The sequence below is a fragment of the Doryrhamphus excisus genome, linkage group LG18, assembly GCF_037039965.1.
Source record: "Doryrhamphus excisus strain RoL-2023G ecotype Guam linkage group LG18, RoL_Dexc_Guam_v1.1, whole genome shotgun sequence".
NCBI lineage: Eukaryota > Metazoa > Chordata > Actinopteri > Syngnathiformes > Syngnathidae > Doryrhamphus > Doryrhamphus excisus.
Window position 1 is genome coordinate 10314102 of NC_136374.1, and position 21558 is coordinate 10335659.

Below are 21558 nucleotides of genomic sequence, written 5' to 3' on the forward strand. Positions count from 1 at the left end.
ACTTTAGCTTTGAGTGTGCATTGTTAGCCAGCTCATGTTAACCAATTTTCTGGTGTTGTCATGGATTCACATAAGGATTGTGAATTAATAGCAAAATTCCAAAAAAGTGCAGTTTTCCTTTTAAAACAATTCCAATGGTCGCAGGGGATTAGGACATTATTATAAAATTAACTTTTGGGCGGATATTTTTTTTTTTGCCATTATTTTTTTTTACTATTTGACACAAACCTGAATTTAATTTGATGCATGGAAATAAATTGTTCAATAATTTCTTTTTTTTTGTTGTTAAAAAAAACTGAATTAACTAAATAATAAAATAATACAAACAATAATACGTTTTTATTTAAAAAAAAAAGAAAGAAAGAAATTAGTGTCCCGGTTACAGGGGTCTCTGACTTTCATCACTATTAGACTCTTTGGGTTTTAGTTATGACTTGCAACATTTAAATATTAGTACTTTATTTACCAAGCAGATCTCCACTCATGCCACTCATCGTCTATATCGTGTCTTTATGCTATGTCAGTTGTGATTAGGCACAAACGCTGAATGTAACAGTTAATCATAAATTGAAGCTAATATTCTTAGACCCTTTGTGACCTATTCAAAATCCCCCTGTCATAGTATCACCATCAAAAGGCTGGACACCGAATATGTTTATCTTAATTAACAACACACAAATGACAGCAAGAGAGCAGAATTGTTCAGTGACCCCGTGGGAGAAAAACGAGCTCCGAACTAACCATATTGCATGGCATTCGGTTTTCGGGATCGTCTTTTCAAAGGCATATGCTGACCACATATTGTTAATGGAAATCGTTCAATACTAAACGATGTCTGAATGTATTTATGTATTTCTTTTATGCAAGGTGGCAGTTATTAATACGTGGCGAGAGGAGCAATGGCATTGATTATCCATCCTTTTGTGTGCTTCTTTTAGTTCTGTTGACATGATTAGCATTTTTCTCTTTCTGAGAGGATATACACACACAAAAGGCAACGCACTAGTACGAAAAAAATATGCACTGGGAGTCGCTTTGAGTCAGTCACTTGTCAGTCAAATCCTTGGAACTCCTTGGACTCTTGGAATTGTGGTTTTGTTTGCTAAAGCGTGAAAGTTAGTTAGGAGCCGAAAGTGGTCCATTCCTTGTTCTGTGGAAAAATGCTAAGTATAGGTGCAAATGACATAATTAATGTAAAAATATGAAAATGAGCTGTGTCATTTTACAAGACAACAGCAGGTATGTTTTTATTTCTTTATTTAAAATGCAGCAGACTCCCAGACTCTTGTTGTTGTTGGGGCCACTTCCTTTGGCGTTGCAACATTCTGTTGCAGAATATTTGTGAATAATTTAATGGCGCTTTTATATGTTTTTCTGTCTTTTCCTGCCAACTCTCTTGGGGGAGGAAAAAGGGGGGGGGATTGAAGGGAGGGCGGGCGGGGGGGAATGCAGCAACTCTCATCCCAAGAGGGTTAAGTTAAAGTGCGCATCCCACCCCCCCACACTAATTAAAAGCAAGCCCGGCTTTGTCTGTGTGACTGCTCATTTTGAAACAACTGCATCATGAGGCAGAAATGGATTGGCTGTGGTGACAGCACCTTTACAATCTTGGAGGAAAAAATGGTGGAATTTCTAATGAGGCTTCTGCGTGATATTTTTCTTCATCTTTGCTTGATTGTGCTGTGAATTATTCTCGCCCCTCTGAGGAAACACTAATTGACCCCAAAGCCTCGCACACATTAAAACATATCATTCCACCGACCCCCCCCCCCCCCCCTCTCGTCCCCCCACCCACCCTGATGAATATAGGCCAAGCGTGGCTTTTTCATTTTAACAATTGCTGCCGCGGAGTACGTGAGTTGTGAAATAACAACTATTTTCTAGCTTTAACAAGGGCAGCTATTATTGTATGGATACTTGAGTTCCAGCTTGTTTTTCAGCACCTCTTGTTGTGAGGAGAGTTCCTCGTGGACACATCAATTATTCACTCTGCTAAGGAAGTCATTTTAAAAGGTCTCGATCTTGGGCTACACCATTCTGTAAAAAGTATCAATTTCCGACTTAGAATTAAGATCACGAAGAAGGCTGAGATACCATACTGTCCGATATAGGTTATCTCCAATTCCATTCATCTGTCATGATTTAATAAGTTATTTGTCGGACTTGTGGTGTTACACTTTCATGAATTAGTTTCATCTGTCAAGTGACAGAAACATCTGATTGGTTGTTACATTTTTGGCTTTCTCTAGCGGATGGGATTGTTGTGTGCTCCAGCACAGGACTAGTGCTTCAAAAATGCTGACACTGATGAGTCTTTGTAGCCAAATTGAGAGCTAGGTACGCCCTCTTCTGTCTGTGAATGACACTGCGCCTGGAGGTTAGCGACGTGTCGTGTTAGTCCGCCATATGAAAATAGTTTTTCATGTTGCCTGCTACAATAATAATATCCCTGTGGCTCAGTTCTGTAAATAGAACACTGTTTTTTGTTTTTTTGTGAAGGCCATAGTATCAAAATGTGGTGGCATTGATACACATACTTATGCTAGTTCTGTCAATAACAGCGGTATAGATACAACAACAACACTTACGATGGCCGCTCTCCTTGGGATGGCTGTGTCTTCCAGCACAAGACGTGTGCTCCAGTCTTCATATAAATAATGCTGATGGCAAACCAGCCTCTTGTTAAGAGCTAGGTATCCACTATTCCATCTGTAAGTCACGTTGAGACTAGTTGTTAGCGAGGCGTTGTGTTAGCAAGTAGTTTTTCATGTTAGCTCCTGCAATTGCTGTAGCTTGGTTACAAGTCACATTGTTGGTGTTTTTTGTGAGGGCTATAGCAGTATTTCCCATGACGCCTGTTGTTAGCTAGCTTATATTAACTTGTTTTCTCTCACTAGAATGTACAGAAAAGGGAAATAAATGTGTTTCACAGAAGGATTGTGAATGAAAATTCCATCGCGACAAATGAAAATTCCCCCAAAAAAGTGCAGTTCCCCTTTAAGGTGAGTTTTCAAAGTGGCCAAAGAAGGGGTCCGTCTAATTTTTAGATGCCATATTTTTTGAGCAACAATAGAAAAGACTGTGGCCCCTCTACACTTTTGGTAGTCGATGGTCATATTTTATATATTTTGTGCTATTCATATTTTATTATAAATGTAGATTGTCATTTCGGAAATAAAAACCTCTCTCCAATTCTATTAGATTCTATTCAATTTAGATAAATAATCGCCTGACAATAATTACAGTATTTAGGGTAATATTTCTATCTATTTCTCTTATGCAGTGCAGTAGTGGTTATTTCTAACTGACATGAGGAGCCATTGCATATTTTGTATGACTGTCAGGGTAATGTTTTAAATAGTGTTTATAATATAAAATATATAAAATACTGTATGTAACAAATTTGGAAAAATGTTCACTTTGAAATCTTGACATTCTAGAATTGCATGGCACACAATATCATTTTTGACATGCCTGTGAGGTTTTTGCTCTTTTTTGGAATTGTTTGTGCAGCCCCTAGCCCAATCCCACTTTTTCTTGGGATTTTTATTGTGAAAGATTAAAAAATGCCAACATTGTTCGATGTGTGCTGCCTCGCCTTGTGTTTGGAGTAGGAAAATGCATTAAATGGGTTTGAATGCAAATATAATAACTAATGCAGCTGGCCGGGTTGTGGATTTGCAAAATGCAGACCCCCCCCCAGAGTCTGACTCCACTGTTCTCTCCTTGATTAGCCTTGGAAGAAAGAAACACGTCGAGGGCAGCCTCAATTCATGGGCTAAGACTTGAGTAGCCTTCATCGGTCTTGGCAACCGTGCACCACTAACCTGAGGCTGAGGAAGTGGTGCTTCAGGAAGAGCTTAGCATTTCACCATCAGCAGCAGCAGCCTCTCATGGAAGAGCAGCCGCAGAGGAAGCAAAATCTTTCTTACTTGACAGAGCCCACCCACACAAATGCACATAAAGGCACTGTGCCGACTCGCAGCAGCAGGGGCAGATAGCAGTATTATTATTTTTTTTGTTTTAAGTAAAATGTTGCCAGAAAAGGCCGATGCCGCTCTGACACCTCAGTGAGCACCTCGATTTGTTGAGGTTGTTATGCACTCACAGTGATCTCTGCTTTCCTCCGCAGGGCTCTTACTGGGCCATTGACACCAACCCAAAGGAGGACGCCTTGCCCACACGGCCAAAGAAGAGGCCACGGTCTGGAGAGCGGGTAAGTGTGATGCCAAAAAAAATCAGTCACAACATTAGGTACAAGCTAGACAGAGCCTCATAAGACAGAAAAATGAGTTTTGATTGACAATGTCAGTGATTATTATTAGTATTAAGAACTGCAATGCATCATACTGACAGCTACTTTAACCATGCACACAATATTCCTATATTAGTCAGAACATTCATTCATTCATTTTCTACCGCTTTTTCCTCACGAGGGTCGCGGGCGTGCTGGAGCCTATCCCAGCTGTCTTCGGGCGAGAGGCGGGGTACACCCTGGACTGGTCGCCAGCCAATCACAGGGCACATATAGACAAACAACCATTCACACTCACATTCATACCTACACTGTTAAAAAAAAATACACTTGAATCTTGTCAAACTTGCTATATTTTTTTGTTAAATCAATATGGGTATTTTGTTATTTCACATTTTATTCATGTAATATTTGTAGAAAATTGTTAATTTTACATCAAACACTATTAAACACTTTGGGAAAAACACTGAGCAAACAGCATTGTTTTGCTGTAATAAAAACTAAAAATAATGATATGATATGAATATATATTACTGATATATTTTGCAAATGAAACTCAAATATTAATTAAAATGTACTAAATTATGCAGTATTTACTTACTTTACCACCATATAAACAGCTTTCTATTTTAATGTATACATTACATTCTAAACATTTTTAAAATGATATGCTCAAATCATATTAAATTGATATTGAATATCTGAAATATAGAGCCATAATATAACCATTATATGCAGTGAAAAGCAAAGTAAGTTACACCTTTTGAGTCATCTTGCTAGAAGATTAGTGCCAGAAAACACAAAAACATGTATTTCTAGTCTCTCCAGAAATGTATTAATTTTATTAATTCATTAATTTTCTACCGCTTATCCTCACAGGGGGGCTGGAGCCTATCCCAGCTGTCTTGGGGCGAGAGGCAGGGTACACCCTGGACCGGTCGCCAGCCAATCACAGGGCACATATAGACAAACAACCATTCACACTCACATTCATACCTATGGACAATTTGGAGTTAACTTAGCATGTTTTTGGAACGAAACCGGAGTACCCGGAGAAAACCCAAGCATGCACGGGGATAACATGCAAACTCCGCACAGAGATGGCCAAGGGTGGAATTGAACCCTGGTCTCCTAGCTGTGAGGTCTGCGCGCTAACCACTAGTCCGCCGTGCCGCCCTTTAGTCAGAACATCTATCAGAAAATACGTACTAATATTAAAGGGATAGTTACGATTTTTTTACATGAAGCTCTATGACATCCCTATCAGTGACTTACCCCCAACCCTCAACCCACCCACCCTTTTTTTTTCAGTGAGCGTAGTGCTGGTCTGATTTCAAGGAACATAAGTTCTGGTTACTTGGGGGTCACTTAAGTAAAAAGTCTGGCTTCCCAAAACATTATGCAAGTATAATAGAGTAATATGTTTGTATCAGAAAAAGATATCTAACAAAAAAAAGACCTCTCAGTCGCTCTACACTATGCGGCTGTCCATTTGTGTGTATGTGTTCCACAGTGGAGGAAGACACACAGACAACAACCTTCATACAACCACACACACCAGCTCTGTAGGAGTTTCTATGCTGCAGATTTGACATACCTGCCTCTCCACATGGCTACTCTTTAGCCTGTCATCAAGTGGCCACTTTATTAATAAACACCGCCCCCCCTAGCACCCTTTGCACACATTGTATTGTGCACTCTATTTTATGTAACAAACTTTGATTAATAGAGAAGCGTCACTTTTGCACTTTTTAATTATGGATACCTTTCATCCAGCATGAGAGTGTGAGCAGCTCAGATTAAAGCGGCCTCAGGGTGTCCCAGCCGTGCAACCTGTGCCATGTCATTGACCAGAGTCCACAGGAAAGATTTGGGGAGAAAAAGGGCTTTGAAAGACATGCTATCATACATATAATACAGATGTCTTCAAAGTTGTACGAGCATTTGACAGATGGTCAATGACTTTTTGCTAATTAGTTGCGAAGCCAAAAGACGTTTGGCTTGATGGCCGCAATCCATCTTGCTAAAATTTTACATACATGCTTCTAAATTTCCTTTAAGAGTATACAAAAAATTCAAAGTGATTTGTGTCATCACCCTCAAGATACAGCGGGTGTTTTGAAATGTGTGGGAAATTTCAAGTCAATCCATACGGGTTTCAATAACAGTAAGAATATTCATTCATTCATTTTCTACCGCTTTTTCCTCACGAGGGTCGCAGCTGTCTTTGTGCAAGAGCCAATCACAGGGCACATATAGACAAACAACCATTCACACTCACATTCATACCTATGGACAATATGGAGTCGCCAATTAACCTAGCATGTTTTTGGAATGTGGGAGGAAACCGGAGTACCCGGAGAAAACGCATGCACGGGGAGAACATGCAAACTCCACACTGGCCGAGGGTGGAATTGAACCCTGGTCTCCTAGCTGTGAGGTCTGCGCGCTCACCACTAGACCGCCATGCCGGCAGTAAGAATATGTGATCAGAAAAATAATAGCACGGACAACACAGTAGGGGATACTGTTTTGACCAAATTTCACTCTGTTGTGTACAGTGGTTTAGTAGTAGTGTTTTTTTTGTTTAGTGGGCAAGTGGGTAAAATGGCTCTTTTCATAGTAAAGGTTGCCGACCCCTGCTTTACACAAATAGATTCAGACACACTGATTGAAAATAATCCATCCATCCACTTTCTATGCTGTTTATCCTCACAGCCTATCTTTGCTGAATTTGGTACCCCGCCTCTTACGGGTTCACCAGCCAATCACAGTATTGAAAATTATAAATATATATAATAGATAATAAGAAATTAATCATGTTTGTATCATCAGGAAAGCGGTGTTGCATAGCACAAAAGAATGTGTTTCTTCTCTAGCCCCTCCCCCTTCCATTCCGCAACAAGGAATTCCATTAAAATGCTAAGAGTTTGGTAAATCTCATTTACTGTTTATCGTGAATTAAAAATGGTATTGTTGGCATCCAATCCTCTTACAGTAAGCAGTTTTTTTTGGGGAGGGAGACAGGCACAGTGTGGCGTTATCTTTGTGTGTGTTTTGGGTGGAAGGTGTGGTTTGGGGGAAGAGGGCTGTCTCTTCTTGTCTCCCGAGGAAGCGCGGTTTAAATGTGACCTAAATAAAGCCCTGGTCTCGATGTGATGAGAACACAGGACTTGACAACAACATCAAACTGTTCCACCGCAACCTGCTCTGTGATCTTGTGTGTTTAATAATTGGATAATGTCGGATTATTTTTTTTACCCCCCCCCCCCCCCCCCCCCTCCTAACCCCCACAGGCTTCTACGCCGTACAGCCTGGAGTCTGAGTCTTTGGGAATGGAGTGTATGATCTCTGGAAGTGCCTCTCCAACGCTGGCAATCAACACTGTGACTAACAAGGTACTACAGGCGGCCCTCCAGCCTCCAGCTCCAAACACACACCTGGCTATGTGGCTGCACCCTGACCCCGCCCACTTCCACAACCACCTACAGCATTGTTCCCAGCAGAGAGAGAAGCACTCCACATACACACACACGCCTAAAGCTTCTCTGCAACCCACACTAAAATACACAACGAGGTACACTGCAGCACCTGATTCCTACACATCAACGGTTTGGCTTGGCAACACGATGCCCACATTGATGCTTTGCAACATGCAACCCTCGCCATCAAATACACACGAAACACACACCTGAGGTGGAGGTTACGTGCATGTTCACATTACACTGCCACAACTGCAGGTGACATCACACTTTGCAGGTTCTATCTTAAAGTTGTTTGAATTTATATTCATTTTTTCTCTCCATTGGAATTCACAAAAACTGATTTAGTCCGATCCAGAGTCAACATATTCTATTAAAAATGTATATTAACTGTATAGGCATTGTTTTCTGTAACATTCTGACCTGCCATAGACAGTAAGTGTAGAATGACAAGTAGAAAACCACTGCTTTAAAACAAAAAAAAAAAAAACCCAGAAGGTAGCAAGGGTATAAGGTCACTGTTCGGTTCATTTTTGGTTTGTTTTTTTACATTCCCGCTCCCCTCGCTCACCATAGCGGTGTTTTGACCACCACCATGCTCCAAAATGTGCTGCTTTGTGGACTGTCATGACACACTGGAGCCATGCTTTTTCTGTGTGTTCTAAAGATATAAAAACAGATAAAAAAATAAATATATAAATGGATTACTTCACACTGCCAACAAAGCCCGCTATTACAACACCAACATTTACTTCACTTCCTGTGTTTAAATGTTGAAATTGTATATTACGATTCAAACATTGCTCCTCACTCCATTAGGTTTTTTCAAAAAACAATTAATTAATTAATGATCGCTGTTTTGTGATTGATTAAGGTTGTGGTTATTGGTTAAAAAATATATATATATTGAAACACAAGATATATCTAAGGTCGAGTGGTTAGTGCGCAGACCTCACAGCTAGGAGACCAGGGTTCAATTCCACCCATACCGTGGGACATGTTAAAAAAATGCGAAAGAAAATGTAATAAAAAAAACATATTTCGAAAGTCATAGATGTTTTAAATAAGTAAATACAATGATAACAATAATAATCAATTAATCAAGTCGGAATAATATGCAAAGCATAAAACTGTTTTATCTTTGAAGTCCAGTATAAAATTGTCCAGTATTAAAATAGTATCAAATAAAACTGCATTAAATAAGACTATTGTAAACTGCTTAGGAAAGACTGAGGTAACTTATGAAAGACCCAAATATTGAGTTTGAAGGTGTCCAGAAGTGTAGCACATGGGTGTAAGAAAGGAATGACAGCAATGCACTGACGTTGTTCCATCAGTGCGTCTGTGTGTGTGTGTGTGTGTGTGTGTGTGTGTGTGTGTGTGTGTGTGTGTCACCGCATGTGTGTCCACCCATGACTGAGAGTAGCTTGGTGGCTTCTGTTCATCACCCAGTGAAACAGAACCAGGCTTGTGCTTCAGCACAATGAGGCGGCAGACAAGAGGCCGCAGCCTGGAGGCCAGCAAAACGGGCGACACAGCAGCAAGCCCGAATGAAGCCTCTCTTGTTTTGGGCCACGGGAAAGAAAAGACAAGAAAAAGCCCACTGACTGACTGTCTGGCTGACCGACATACGGAGTAGAAAACAGGGCAGCCCGGTCATTATATGTTGTTAATTTGGACAGAAAAATCATGATGAAAAAAAAGATAGATGCGAGCACAGATGCTAAATTCAGGCAACAAGGTTGAAGGAACAGAGGGGGAGCAGCTCATTAGCCTTCCCTGTGCTCAGTGTGTGCTCGCATCCAGTGTTCATTAGCGTGAAGGGGAGCTCAATGACTGAGGATGACAAAAATCAGCCTTGCGATGCTAATCAAAAACGGGGTGCCGCAGAAATATAAATGCTATACGGCATGAAGTCACCAAAGCAGCTCGCTTCTATCTATTTTTACACTCCCTCCGCCCATAAAGTGTGATTATTTTTAAAGCCTCTATGGGTTTTTGGCCCAGAGCTGGCATTGACACGTCGTCACATCCCGCTCTCACGTGCGTACACTTACATACGTACATGTGGCACGCACATTTCTGCAGTGGTGAAAGGTAGCATGACACAGAAGTAAGCCATGCAAGCGAGCGTGCTCATACTAGCGACTAACGGCTGTGTGTGCGGCGTTAGCTAGCAGGAAAACAAGGCAGACGTCTATTCTTAGCAGTGAATTCAATTGGGGGGGAGAAGCCAGAGGTGTCTTTTACAAAGCTGTCGTAATCTGGAGCATAAAACAGATTAGGAAAATTGCCGGAATGTGCAGAAATTCCTGCAAATGCGGTCAAGGCATGGCTCTACTATATAACCCTTCTACTCCCTAAACTGTTGCACACAAAAAAATGAGAATTACTCCTACTATGTTACTTGTGCTGTTATTTTTTGACAAATACACTACATCAGGGGTCTCAAACACGTGGCCCTAGTTTGAAGCCCCCGCCTTGATATGAAAGTTTAATGTTAGTGCGGCCCACGCAAGTTTGATATGGATGCTGTATGGTATCATGTACCCAGAAAAAAATAATTACGTTTGATTAATGTTCATGTTAAAGGTTAAATAACTGTTAATAGTTAACCTCCCTATCCGTGTGGAAGTGGTAAGTTTTTGGCTATTTAAGTTAAAAGGAAATAACTTGAAGGCTACCGTTTAGGTCGCTAGCTCTCTAGTTTGCGAGTTAGCATGTGTCTCAAGACCCTGCAGTTGCGCAATATGTTGTAAATAAAAAGAGTATAAATGTGACTATAGTCGTGTTTTGTCATGTCTACAGGGCTCTAATAAGGCTTTGTTCATTTTAATCTGAAAAAAATAATTTGTCTACCCACCAACTATATGTGGTTTCTTAAGTTTTTATTATTTGCAGTTTTATTGTTATTATTATATTTATTTATTTATTACTGATTGATTGATTTTCTTTATTCTTGATTTGTTTATTTTACATCTTATTTTGTGTAGAAAAATAAAAATTAAGATATTTGAGAACAGTGGAATGTTTTAGCAGAACTTTTCTTGTAGAAAATTGGAACCAAAGCGTAGTTTTTTTTATTTTTTTGTTTTTAATAAATGCGTTTTTGTTTTTTTGTTTTTTGGAAAACCTGATGCGGCCCAGTCCCACCCAGACCCTAGCTCCAGTGGCCCCCAAGTAAATTGAGTTTACTTTAAATTGACCCCTGCACTACATGGTAGCTCTGTTATTATTTGATTGACTTGAAATTTGTCCCAGAGCTCAGTGTGTGCCATAAAAACAGAAAAAAGTTGTGTATTTGTCAGAAAAAATTGTTTACAAGAGTACTTTTTAAAAAGAAAATAAGCAAATATATATTTTTAACTTTTTCAATATACATACAATCTTATTCTCATAACTTTTAAAGCTTTTTTCCCTCAAAAATCTGATAAAAATCTATGAATAATTCTTTAATGTTTTCTGTTTAAAAAAAATAGAACAGAAATGTTTGTTGTTATTCTGGTAAAAGTGTGACTTTTTTGCATTTTTTTTTAATTCTTGAAAAAAACTAACTAGCAAAACATCTTTGGGATTTGCAACTAACTAAGTCAATGACAATTTGTCTTAGATTTGTTTCATGATTGATGACTTTGAGAAAATCTGTCTTGCATGCGTCCAAGCTTGTCTTCCAAAATCCAACCCATAGGGGGCAACACAGATGTCTTTTACAGCCTATGTAAAAATATGAGGACGTAGGAAGCAGATACTTCTGAAAACAACCCCCTCTTTCCCTTTATCATCACACCTCTGTGCCACAGTTGACGGCCACTTCAGTGCAGCCTTTAACTTTCAAATGAGACTCGATGTGTGAGACAGACACAATAAAAGAGGGAGTGGAATGCCTGACGCCTGCAGAAAAGAAAAAGAGATTCTTGCTGGTGCCTTCCGCATCTGCCATTGGCCTCTCTAAGAAGGCGGGAAGGAGGGGACAGAGACTGGAATAGAAATAGAGGGAGAGAAAAACAGAGACAGGGAATTCCTGTGGCTTGGCACGCTGTGCTAAAAGAGGCGTGGCCTATCCCGTGTTTACAGTGCCGAGGCAGTGAGATACAAGCTCTCTGCGAGGACTTTTTTTTATCAGCTTTTATCACCATCAAGTCAACAAAAAGAGGAGAATCAAAAGAGTTTTTGTGTCATATCCGGAAAGCCCAATCTTAACTTTCATCAGGGCATCATTACATGGCCCACAGCTAGTGGAGACTGGCGCTGTGGCTCGTTTGAAGCAATCAGAGTTGTTGCAATCACATGAACGCTTGAGGACAAGTGCTGCAAAAGCCAAAAACACACACAAAATAACTGTATGAGATAAATGCTGCAAGTCCGCGGAACAAAACAAAAGTTAGACAAGCAACCTGGAAGTTGGCCAGACTTAGAGCAACAGATTTTTACAGCCAAGTTTGTATTGAAACATTCATTCATTCATTTTCTACCGCTTATCCTCATGAGGGTGCTGGAGCCTATCCCAGCTGTCTTCGGGCGAGAGGCGGGGTACACCGTGGAATGGTCGCCAGCCAATCACACTCATATATAGACAAACAACCATTCACACTCACATTCATACCTATGGACAATTTGGAGTCGCCAATTAACCTAGCATGTTTTTGGAATGTGGGAGGAAACCGGAGTACCCGGAGAAAACCCACGCATGCACGGGGAGAACATGCAAACTCCACACAGAGATGGCCGAGAGTGGGATTGAACCCGGGTCTCCTAGCTGTGAGGTCTGCGCGCTAACCCCAAATGATATTTTAATGTAAAAATATAAGTATTATTGTTATTTTTCAGTTGTTTATTCTGAAACAGAAATATAAGTTTTCCTAACAGACCATACAAGTTTTATGGTTATTGGTGGAGGGAAAAAAAAGTTTTTAGTTGTTTCAATTTATTGTCAAATAATAATTAATCATAAATTACTCCACCGGTAGCCTGGTGGTTCGCATGATCCAGAAGATTTGGGTTTGAATCTTCAAATCCTGAAAATTGGAATGTGGGAGGAAACCGGAGTACCGGGAGAAAACCCACGCATGCACGGGGAGAACATGCAAACTGATTGCCGAGGGTGGAATTGAACCCTGGTCTCCTAGCTGTGAGATCTGCGCGCTAACCACTCGATCGCTGTGCAGCCCTGTATTAAAACATAAATAAATAAAAATAAATGAAAAATAAAAATAATGACTTATACTGGTATAAATGATAAATGTAAACAAGTTGATGACTATATGCGCACCACGGTGGATATATAAGGTGAATGAAAAGCTGTCATTGTGAGGACTATGAACATTTTTACTCGGCCGACCGCTCAATCGTGCTACAAAATAATTAAACATCGAACAATCCCCTCCCGACCTACCCAGGTTGAAATGGACATAAATGCAAGCGGAAGTTGGCTGAATCTCTTACAGAACGCGAATAGAAGCTAGCAGGGGTTAGCTTGTGTGGTTGTGCCCGGTGACGACATGTAGTTTCTAAGTGAAAAAAATAAGACATAAACATAGCTCATGGTAGCCATAAATACACATTCTCCACACACACACAAAATCCTTCAGTGAGCGTCCATGTCTGTGTCAACCAAACAAGAGTATCATGAAAAAAATCTCTTCCATATGCAGTTGGAATTGCATGATTGACTACATCATCCCTAATCAAATTTAGTAGCAATGTGTGCCGAGGCTGACATCCCATTGGAATAGTCGCAGTCAAAGCCACTTTGTTTCCAATAAATAAATGTGCTTTACAATTTCAGTATTTCATTATACAGCTTAAGGTTTCTAGCTTTTTATACAAGGCTGAATTTTAATTTGATATCATTTATTATCACGTACTACAGTATTAATTGTCCCTGTACCCTAGAAACCGCCCAAGAATGATACGGGAAAAGGCCGAAATGATACTGTGTCAAAGCCCAGGGCAGTGATACTGATAAAATGTAGAGTTTAACCATGTCCAGTATCAGCCCCCGTAGCTGTCCACTCAGAGCGCGCTGCTCTGGTATCGTGCCCGTGAAACAACCAATCAGAGAACAGCACACGAGCGTTTGTTTTGCTGCCGTCTGTGCTCTGTCAACATGTCAGTGGTTAAATAGTAAATAGTATAGTCAATATTAGTATAATAGTAAATATTAATAGGTTATCACATGGTTTGTCTGGTATCAGGCCAGGTATCATGCCCCCAAGTTCAGTATCAGCCCGAGACCGAAGGTCGATACTAGCACACGATCTTATTATCACATACTATTTAATCATGAGCTTATTATCACACACAATTTAATCAAAAGACCATTTTGTTTCCAGAAAATGTTCAGTTTATTACATGTATTATATCTAAACAGTGTAAACACAACAATTGCAAAAATATTTCAACAATAATATTTTATCAACAGTCGTATCTTATCAATGTCTGACAATTAAAGTTCCATTAATCAAGTTTGGGTTTTTTGGTGACTGGAGAAGCACTAGGCACTAAGCACTTGTGTGCTGTTCTCTGATTGGTTGTTTCACGGGCACGATACCAGAGCAGCGCGCTCTGAGTGGACAGCTACGGGGGCTGATACTGGACATGGTTAAACTCTATATTTTATCAGTATCACTGCCCTGGGCTTTGACACCGTATCATTTAGGCCTTTTCCTGTATCATTCATGGGCGGTTTCTAGGGTACAGGGACAATTAATACTGTAGTATGTGATAATAAATAGTACGTGATAATAAGCTCATGATTAAATAGTATGTGATAATAAGATCATAAGGTATCATGCCCCACAGTATCAGTATCTGATACTGGCACGCGGGGGCATGATACCTGGCCTGATACCAGACAAACCATGTGATAACCTATAAATATCATCATATCGTGATACATCCTATAAAATATTGTGATATATGCTACATTCCACCAACTGCTCTAGTGAACCCAAGGGTTTGGATATTGTCCTTCACACTAATTGATCACATTCACGCTGACTAATTGAAGCGTAGTGGCGTACTAGTATTAGCGTGCTATCAGAACAATCGCAGCGGAGTCCCTTTTAACTGAAGCTAACATGCAAATGTGTGTTTTGGCTTATACATTCTGCTTGTCAAAACAAGTGGAAACCTTCTGTAACATATTCTGCATGCATGCACACACAAGTTATAACACACTGACATTATGCCCTTTTGCCACACAACTCAGAGTTTACACCACATACGCACACACATTTCTTCTTTATGGCGAACATCGCAGTTCACGTTTTTTGTGTGCTTGCACATGTGTGTGTGTGTAATGCTTACAGCAAATGAATAAGTGACTCTTGTAGGCTTTTAAAAAGTACTCCAGAGAGCTGCCCCCACTGGGCCCAGAGGATGAGAGCTTAAGGTTAAAAAGCCTATTTAAATTTCAGAGCGAGCAGCACACAGGCAGCATAACGGCTAGTAGTCCCTGTAGCGTTACTCTCTGATGTCTGATGATGTGATGAAGTGTTCCTAAGCTTTTTTTTTTTTTTTTTTTTTACACGTAAAGTGGAGCCTCTGAAGGCTCACACAGGCTGAGGTCGAACAAAATTTGGACTTGGACACAAAACTTTGGTAGGGGGAAACACGCAACACGGAAAGTTGTACAAAAACTGAATGAATATGCAAAGTGCTTCAGCTCAGTGAGTCAATATAACAGAGCAATTTGATGCACAACAGTACTTCCACAGACCTTGGTTTTTTTTTTGTTCAATTCAATTGTTCTGGGGGGCACATTTTCAGAAAGCTAAGGACCAGGGGGACCCATCTCTTATTAATGTTATTTTGTATACAATGTCAATACAAGGCTCTGTCATATCTTATCTGTCAAGGTAGTTCTCATCAACTGGATAATAAGTCAGAGGTAGAATTCAAGATAAAACACTAGTGATATGTTTATGCTTGTCAAAGATCCTCTATATGACCGAAGCACTTGGATATGACAGGAACAAGAATCTACTGCAAAACCGCCATGTGACAGGTCGCATTGGCCTTTTGAAGGACATACTGCAAAAGCACTAGCCAAAGATCCTCTATATCAGGGGTCTCAAACTCAATTTACTTGGGGGCCACTGGAGCTAGGGTCTGGGTGAGACTGGGCCACATCAGGTTTTTTTAAAAAAAACCCCAAAAAACGCATTTATTAAAAACAGAAAAATATACAAACTTTTTCAGTGCTTTGGTTCCGATTTTCAACAATAAAAGCGCTGATAAAACATTCCACTGTTCTCAAATATCTTAATTTTTATTTTTCTGCACAAAATAAGATGTAAAATAAACAAATCAAGAATAAAGAAAATCAATCAATCAGTAATAAATAAATATAATAATAATAATAATAATAATAATAATAATAATAATAATAATAATAATAATAATAATAATAATAATAATAATAATAATTAAAAAACAGCAAATAATAAAAACTTAAGAAACCACATATAGTTGGTGGGTAGACAAATTATTTTTTTCAGATTAAAATGAACAAAGCATTATTAGAGCCCTGTAGACATGACAAAACACGACTATAGTCACATTTATACTCTTTTTATTTACAACATATTGCGCAACTGCAGGGTCTTGAGACACATGCTAACTTGCAAACTAGAGATCTAGCGACCTAAACGGTAGCCTTCAAGTTATTTCCTTTAAACTTAAAAAAAAGCCAAAAACTTACCACTTCCACATGGATAGGGAGGATAACTATTAACAGTTATTTAACCTTTAACATGAACATTAATCAAACGTAATAATTTTTTCTGGGTACATGATACCATACAGCATCCATATCAAACTTGCACAGGCCGCACTAACATTAAACTTTCAAATCAAGGCGGGGGCCTCAAACTAGTGTCCTGCGGGCCACATTTGGCCCGTGGGCCGCACGTTTGAGACCCCTGCTTTATAGTCAGTGCTTGTATAGCAGTATCAATTTACTGTCTACTGAAAATGAGTCAACACATAGCCATTGTTGTCTAAATATCTGTGAGTACGCCTCACAGTGAACATGTCCAAATTGAGGTTGTGGTGTATATATTATTTAGTGTGAACGGCATTGTTATCTAGCACTGCCTTAATCCTCTTGGATTCCTCTTGCACTCCTCCGTGATGACATCACTGGTGGATGTTGGACACCATGAGCTACTTGACCTTCCTTCCTTCCTCTTGTTTTGTAAGAGAGGAGATCATGCTCTGCTTCACAATGTCACAGTACCTGTTGGAATTCATGTTTCCCCTCAATGAACCGCAGCTCCCCGGTGTCCCTAGCACACGTGCGGCCTCAGACCATCACACCACATCTACCATGCGTGACAAAAATATCTACTACTAAATGCTACTCATTAGTGTTGCCAGCTATTTACACAATAACGGTCGTTTTCAGTGGATAGAAAATGTATGCACTATGAACTAAAAAACAAATACAAGGCAAATATATATATTTTTTATTGTGATTGTAGTACTATACATTGGCCACTAGCTGTCAGTAATGAACAGGCATTTATTGTAGGTATAAATTATCTCACAACAGGCACAACCATAATAATATAATCATAATAACATAAGCGACCGTTTAGGGTCCATAACCCACGACAAGCTACAATCAACTCTGAACCTCCAACGTCACTTCCTGTCCTCCACACACTTGAGCGTATTTAGTGTGACAAACATGAACAACAGTTTTATTTACAACTTAAATGGCTTATTTACTCTCTGTTTACTCTATTATGTAATACGAATGTAAAACCATTATGATACATAGATGAGACAATAGCCACTACAGGATGTACGCTGTGCATCTTATTTATCTTATCTTATTTATGTCTAATACGTCTTATTTTCTCCACTGTATTGGGTAATATAGATGTAAAGGTCTATATGGCTATAATATTGTTTTAAAAAACTATGTTTAGATGATTGTAGACAGGTATTCTATGCCATGGACTATGAAAATATTCAATTTATTAATATTGAATCCTACTTCACTGAAATTCACTTATCACAGTTGGAGCTGGACCAATTAACTGCAAAATATGGGGGGTTATTGTACTGCTATACACTCTGTACACTGACTATTGTATTGTATGTACAAATTTCATGTCAATAGTACTGTCACTTGAGAAAATCATAATAAAAAGTGGTTAGGTTTTGTCTTTTGGAAACTAATTAACATTGTCATCCTACAAGTGTTTTGACTGCTCTCTTGAAAAGGTCAGTGTCAGCAACAACTCCTGATAATCCTTTGTTTGGCTCTCTCATATGTATTTGCGGTCGGTGAGCAGATGCGTTCAACATCGCCACAAGTGTGACCTTTACTGATGGGAATGTCCACGTTGTCTTGAGACTTCTTTTTTTTTTCCCTCCCTGGACCACTCCTTGCCTTCTCTCACTGCCAAGAAAGAAAAGTGAAAGTACTCTGCTGTTATGACATTGTGTTTTTCCAACACACACATATATACACACATAGAAAAGTAAATGAGGTTGTTGGACATGAGCTAACCTCATACTCATAATCTCATCAGAATGCTTTGAGGACGCCACCATTAGCAAGGATGGACACGTTAATGAGAATAAACTAACAAAGCTTGCATGTCTTGGCTACAGGTGGCGCTCTACAATACAGACCAGGAAGGGAGCGACAGTCCGAGAAGCAGCCTTAACAACAGCCTGTCCGATCAGAGTCTGGCCTCCGTCAATCTCAACAGTGTGGGCAGCGTGCACAGCTATACGCCGGTAAGGCCGGGACTTGAACTACTATGAGTGCTACTTCATTGTACACCTATCCATCTTCAACATTGGCCATGTATACATTGACCCAAATATTCTGCTTGCATTCAGTTTATTTGATCAAACGGAAAGAATTTAACCTTTGTATACACCGTGCCGATCCAAATGAACATATATGTATAATCGGATTCACAGGGGTGGAATATTCCTTTCCCCAATCTGATTGAGGTATCTTGTATCCACTCAAACGGAAAGTTGTCAGGGTGCGTTTTTCTTCATCATGTTTTTCTTCTTCTGTTGTTTATTGGCGGTTGCCAAGCAGCTTTCGGTGTGCATTACCGCATCTGTGGAACAGAATCTAAACCCTTCTATACTTTATTCATAGGTCCAGTTTTTCTATATATCTATATAAAACATGGCCCGAGTTTAATTATAAAATATTAGCATGATACCATACAGCATCCATATCAAACTTGCGTGGGCCGCACTAACATTAAACTTTCATATCAAGGCGGGGGCCTCAAACTAGTGTCCTGCGGGCCACATTTGGCCCGCCGGCCGCGTGTTTGAGACCCCTGATGTAAATAGTAGCAACACACTAGCTCGACACCGGGAAAGCTTTTCAACACATCAGCAAAATAGATGTATATTATTGTGATCTAATTTATCGTATTTATTATGTATTGTGTAAAACTAAGACGTGAACTTTTCAAATTAAAAGCACTACATTAATACAGACCCGCCAGTGCAAGCCTGGAGTTTGTTTTTCAGAGAGGTTATGGAATGAAAAAAATTTTACATTAGACTTTAGCACTTGTCATCAATTAGGGAAAATATTGCAGACTTAAGGGAATCTACTCGACCTAATACCCATTTGGTTGTTGTACGATCAATCAGGAGCTGCCAATCATTGTTCCCCCTCTGTACACTGCACGACCACCAACTCAGGGTAGATTCTCACATTGAGTATTTTTAGTCATGTAATATGCTAGGAAAACATGCTGAAACAATAGCATCTATTGAGCATGGGCTGCATCCCACTTTTTTATCCCGTCGGGAAGCTTCGGGAGGTTCCTTTCAAAGAAGCAGACACATGACTGAGGTTCAGGGTGGACACGCTCTGGAGCACCACATCAGGAAGCTGGGTTAAGGGAAGCTGAGAGACGCGTATGTGTGGAAGCCAGACAAAGAGAAAGCTCTTCTTCTGATGCCCTCCCACCAGAGATGCCCCCTTTGCTTTGGTGTGGTCCTCTCGCATCCTCGAGTGCTCCCTTGCTCCAGGCGTCTGGCCATCGATCGGCTCAGCCTGATGGATGTGCTTCGCTCGCTGGCTCGCTCTAGCAGTAAACACTCCGGCTTTATTATGGTCCCTTATCCGAGCCAGACTGCGAGTGGTCGGCCCCACATCTTCAGCGAGAGGAAGATGTTACCATCGACAAAAAAATTGAACGCGACCCCTTAATGTAACGCGAGTCCACAGTGGACGACGGGGTCAAGTCTGGCTTTTGCTTTTTACAGTGAACCCTTGCAATGATGAATCCCTTAGATTGAAACTCACTGCTGGTGGGCACCCAGGGCCGCTGCGTAACACAAGCTGCCCACACGAGTGCACGGATAAAACGGCGGCTTATTTGTGCAAGCTATTGCTATTGATTTTTGTTTTAAATACATTTTGCTGGGCCACCTGAGCATTGGCTTTTGTGTCAACCCCATAATGGTGTGCTTGCGTGTGTGTGTATGTGTGAGAGAGCGAGAGAGCCAAGGCAGCAAGCACTGACCCAGATTGTTGTGCAATTATTACCGCCACCAATCACGAAAAGGCAGCGGTATTGTGTTGATCGGCATTTATTCTTTTGATATTTCGCCGCATTATGTATAAAACTACACTAACGATATCAACAAAAAATATTTTCCATATTTTCAATCTCTGCAAGTTTGCAGGATTACATGAAAATAAAAACTATATTATTGACTGAAACATTCATTCATTCATTCATTTTCTACCGCTTTTTCCTCACGAGGGTCGCGGGGGGTGCTGGAGCCTATTCCAGCTGTCTTCGGGCGAGAGGCGGGGTACACCCTGGACTGGTGGCCAGCCAATCACAGGGCACATATAGACAAACAACCATTCACATTCACATTTATACCTATGGACAATTTGGAGTGGCCAATTAACCTAGCATGTTTTTTGGAATGTGGGAGGAAACCGGAGTACCCGGAGAAAACCCACGCATGCACGGGGAGAACATGCAAACTCCACACAGAGATGGCAGAGGGTGGAATTGAACCCTGGTCTCCTAGCTGTGAGGTCTGCGTGCTAACCACTGAAACATAAGACAATATTTTCCATCCATCCAGCCATCATTTGAAAATAGTGTGAAAAGATTAATTGTCTTATATTCTGCTTGATTTATATTTTTTAAATGGGGGTTTTCTTAGATTGAGGTCACTTATGTTGCCCATGAGCCCTGCCGCACAAACAATAATTACAGTTTTATTACTTTATTGGCTCACTCAAAAACTACCTCGAAATAAGTGTGGAAGTGGTCTGGGAAAAAATGCATCTTACAGTCGTGGTTTCCCGATTTATATGTGGCACCTTATTGGTGACACTAGGCGCCACAGCAAAAATTACATTGGCGCGAATTGACACCAACTGGTGCCAGCCCAGTGGACACTTAGCATAACAAATATGAATAATCGCGCACCGAACTCACAATCTAAAATCTACGGGTATAGCGGCAGCCACATGGGTGTCACAAATCACTTGGTCCATAAACACAACACACCTGCAACCCCTCTGATTATCCATTTTTATCCATTTTCGTGCATGTTGTAACTCATATATCCGGCTGTAACTCCTGCTTTAATTGTGAAATTTTAACTATTATTATCATTACTTTAGATGTCAGAAAAATAAACTGTTTTTTTTAAAGAGATATTTCAATAGTCCACATGAACTATAAACCATGAAGCAACAGCTCCACTGCTGGTTGCAGCCATGTTGTACATTAAATTTTGCCCTATTCCTTAAGTTTCAAGCCATCTATAAAATATTTAACAACTGAT

The 21558-nt window shown here is 40.1% G+C and overlaps 1 protein-coding gene across 1 annotated transcript in view; it reads left to right on the forward strand.

Annotated features, from left to right (window-relative positions):
• The window catches only part of foxj3 (forkhead box J3), a 126948-nt gene that overhangs the window by 96970 nt on the left and 8420 nt on the right, over window positions 1–21558 (forward strand). The window contains exons 4-6 of the mRNA XM_058055612.2: window positions 4133–4216; window positions 7552–7653; window positions 18367–18495. Of these exons, the coding sequence (XP_057911595.2) occupies window positions 4133–4216; window positions 7552–7653; window positions 18367–18495 (315 nt within the window). The remainder of the gene's footprint in view (window positions 1–4132; window positions 4217–7551; window positions 7654–18366; window positions 18496–21558) is intronic.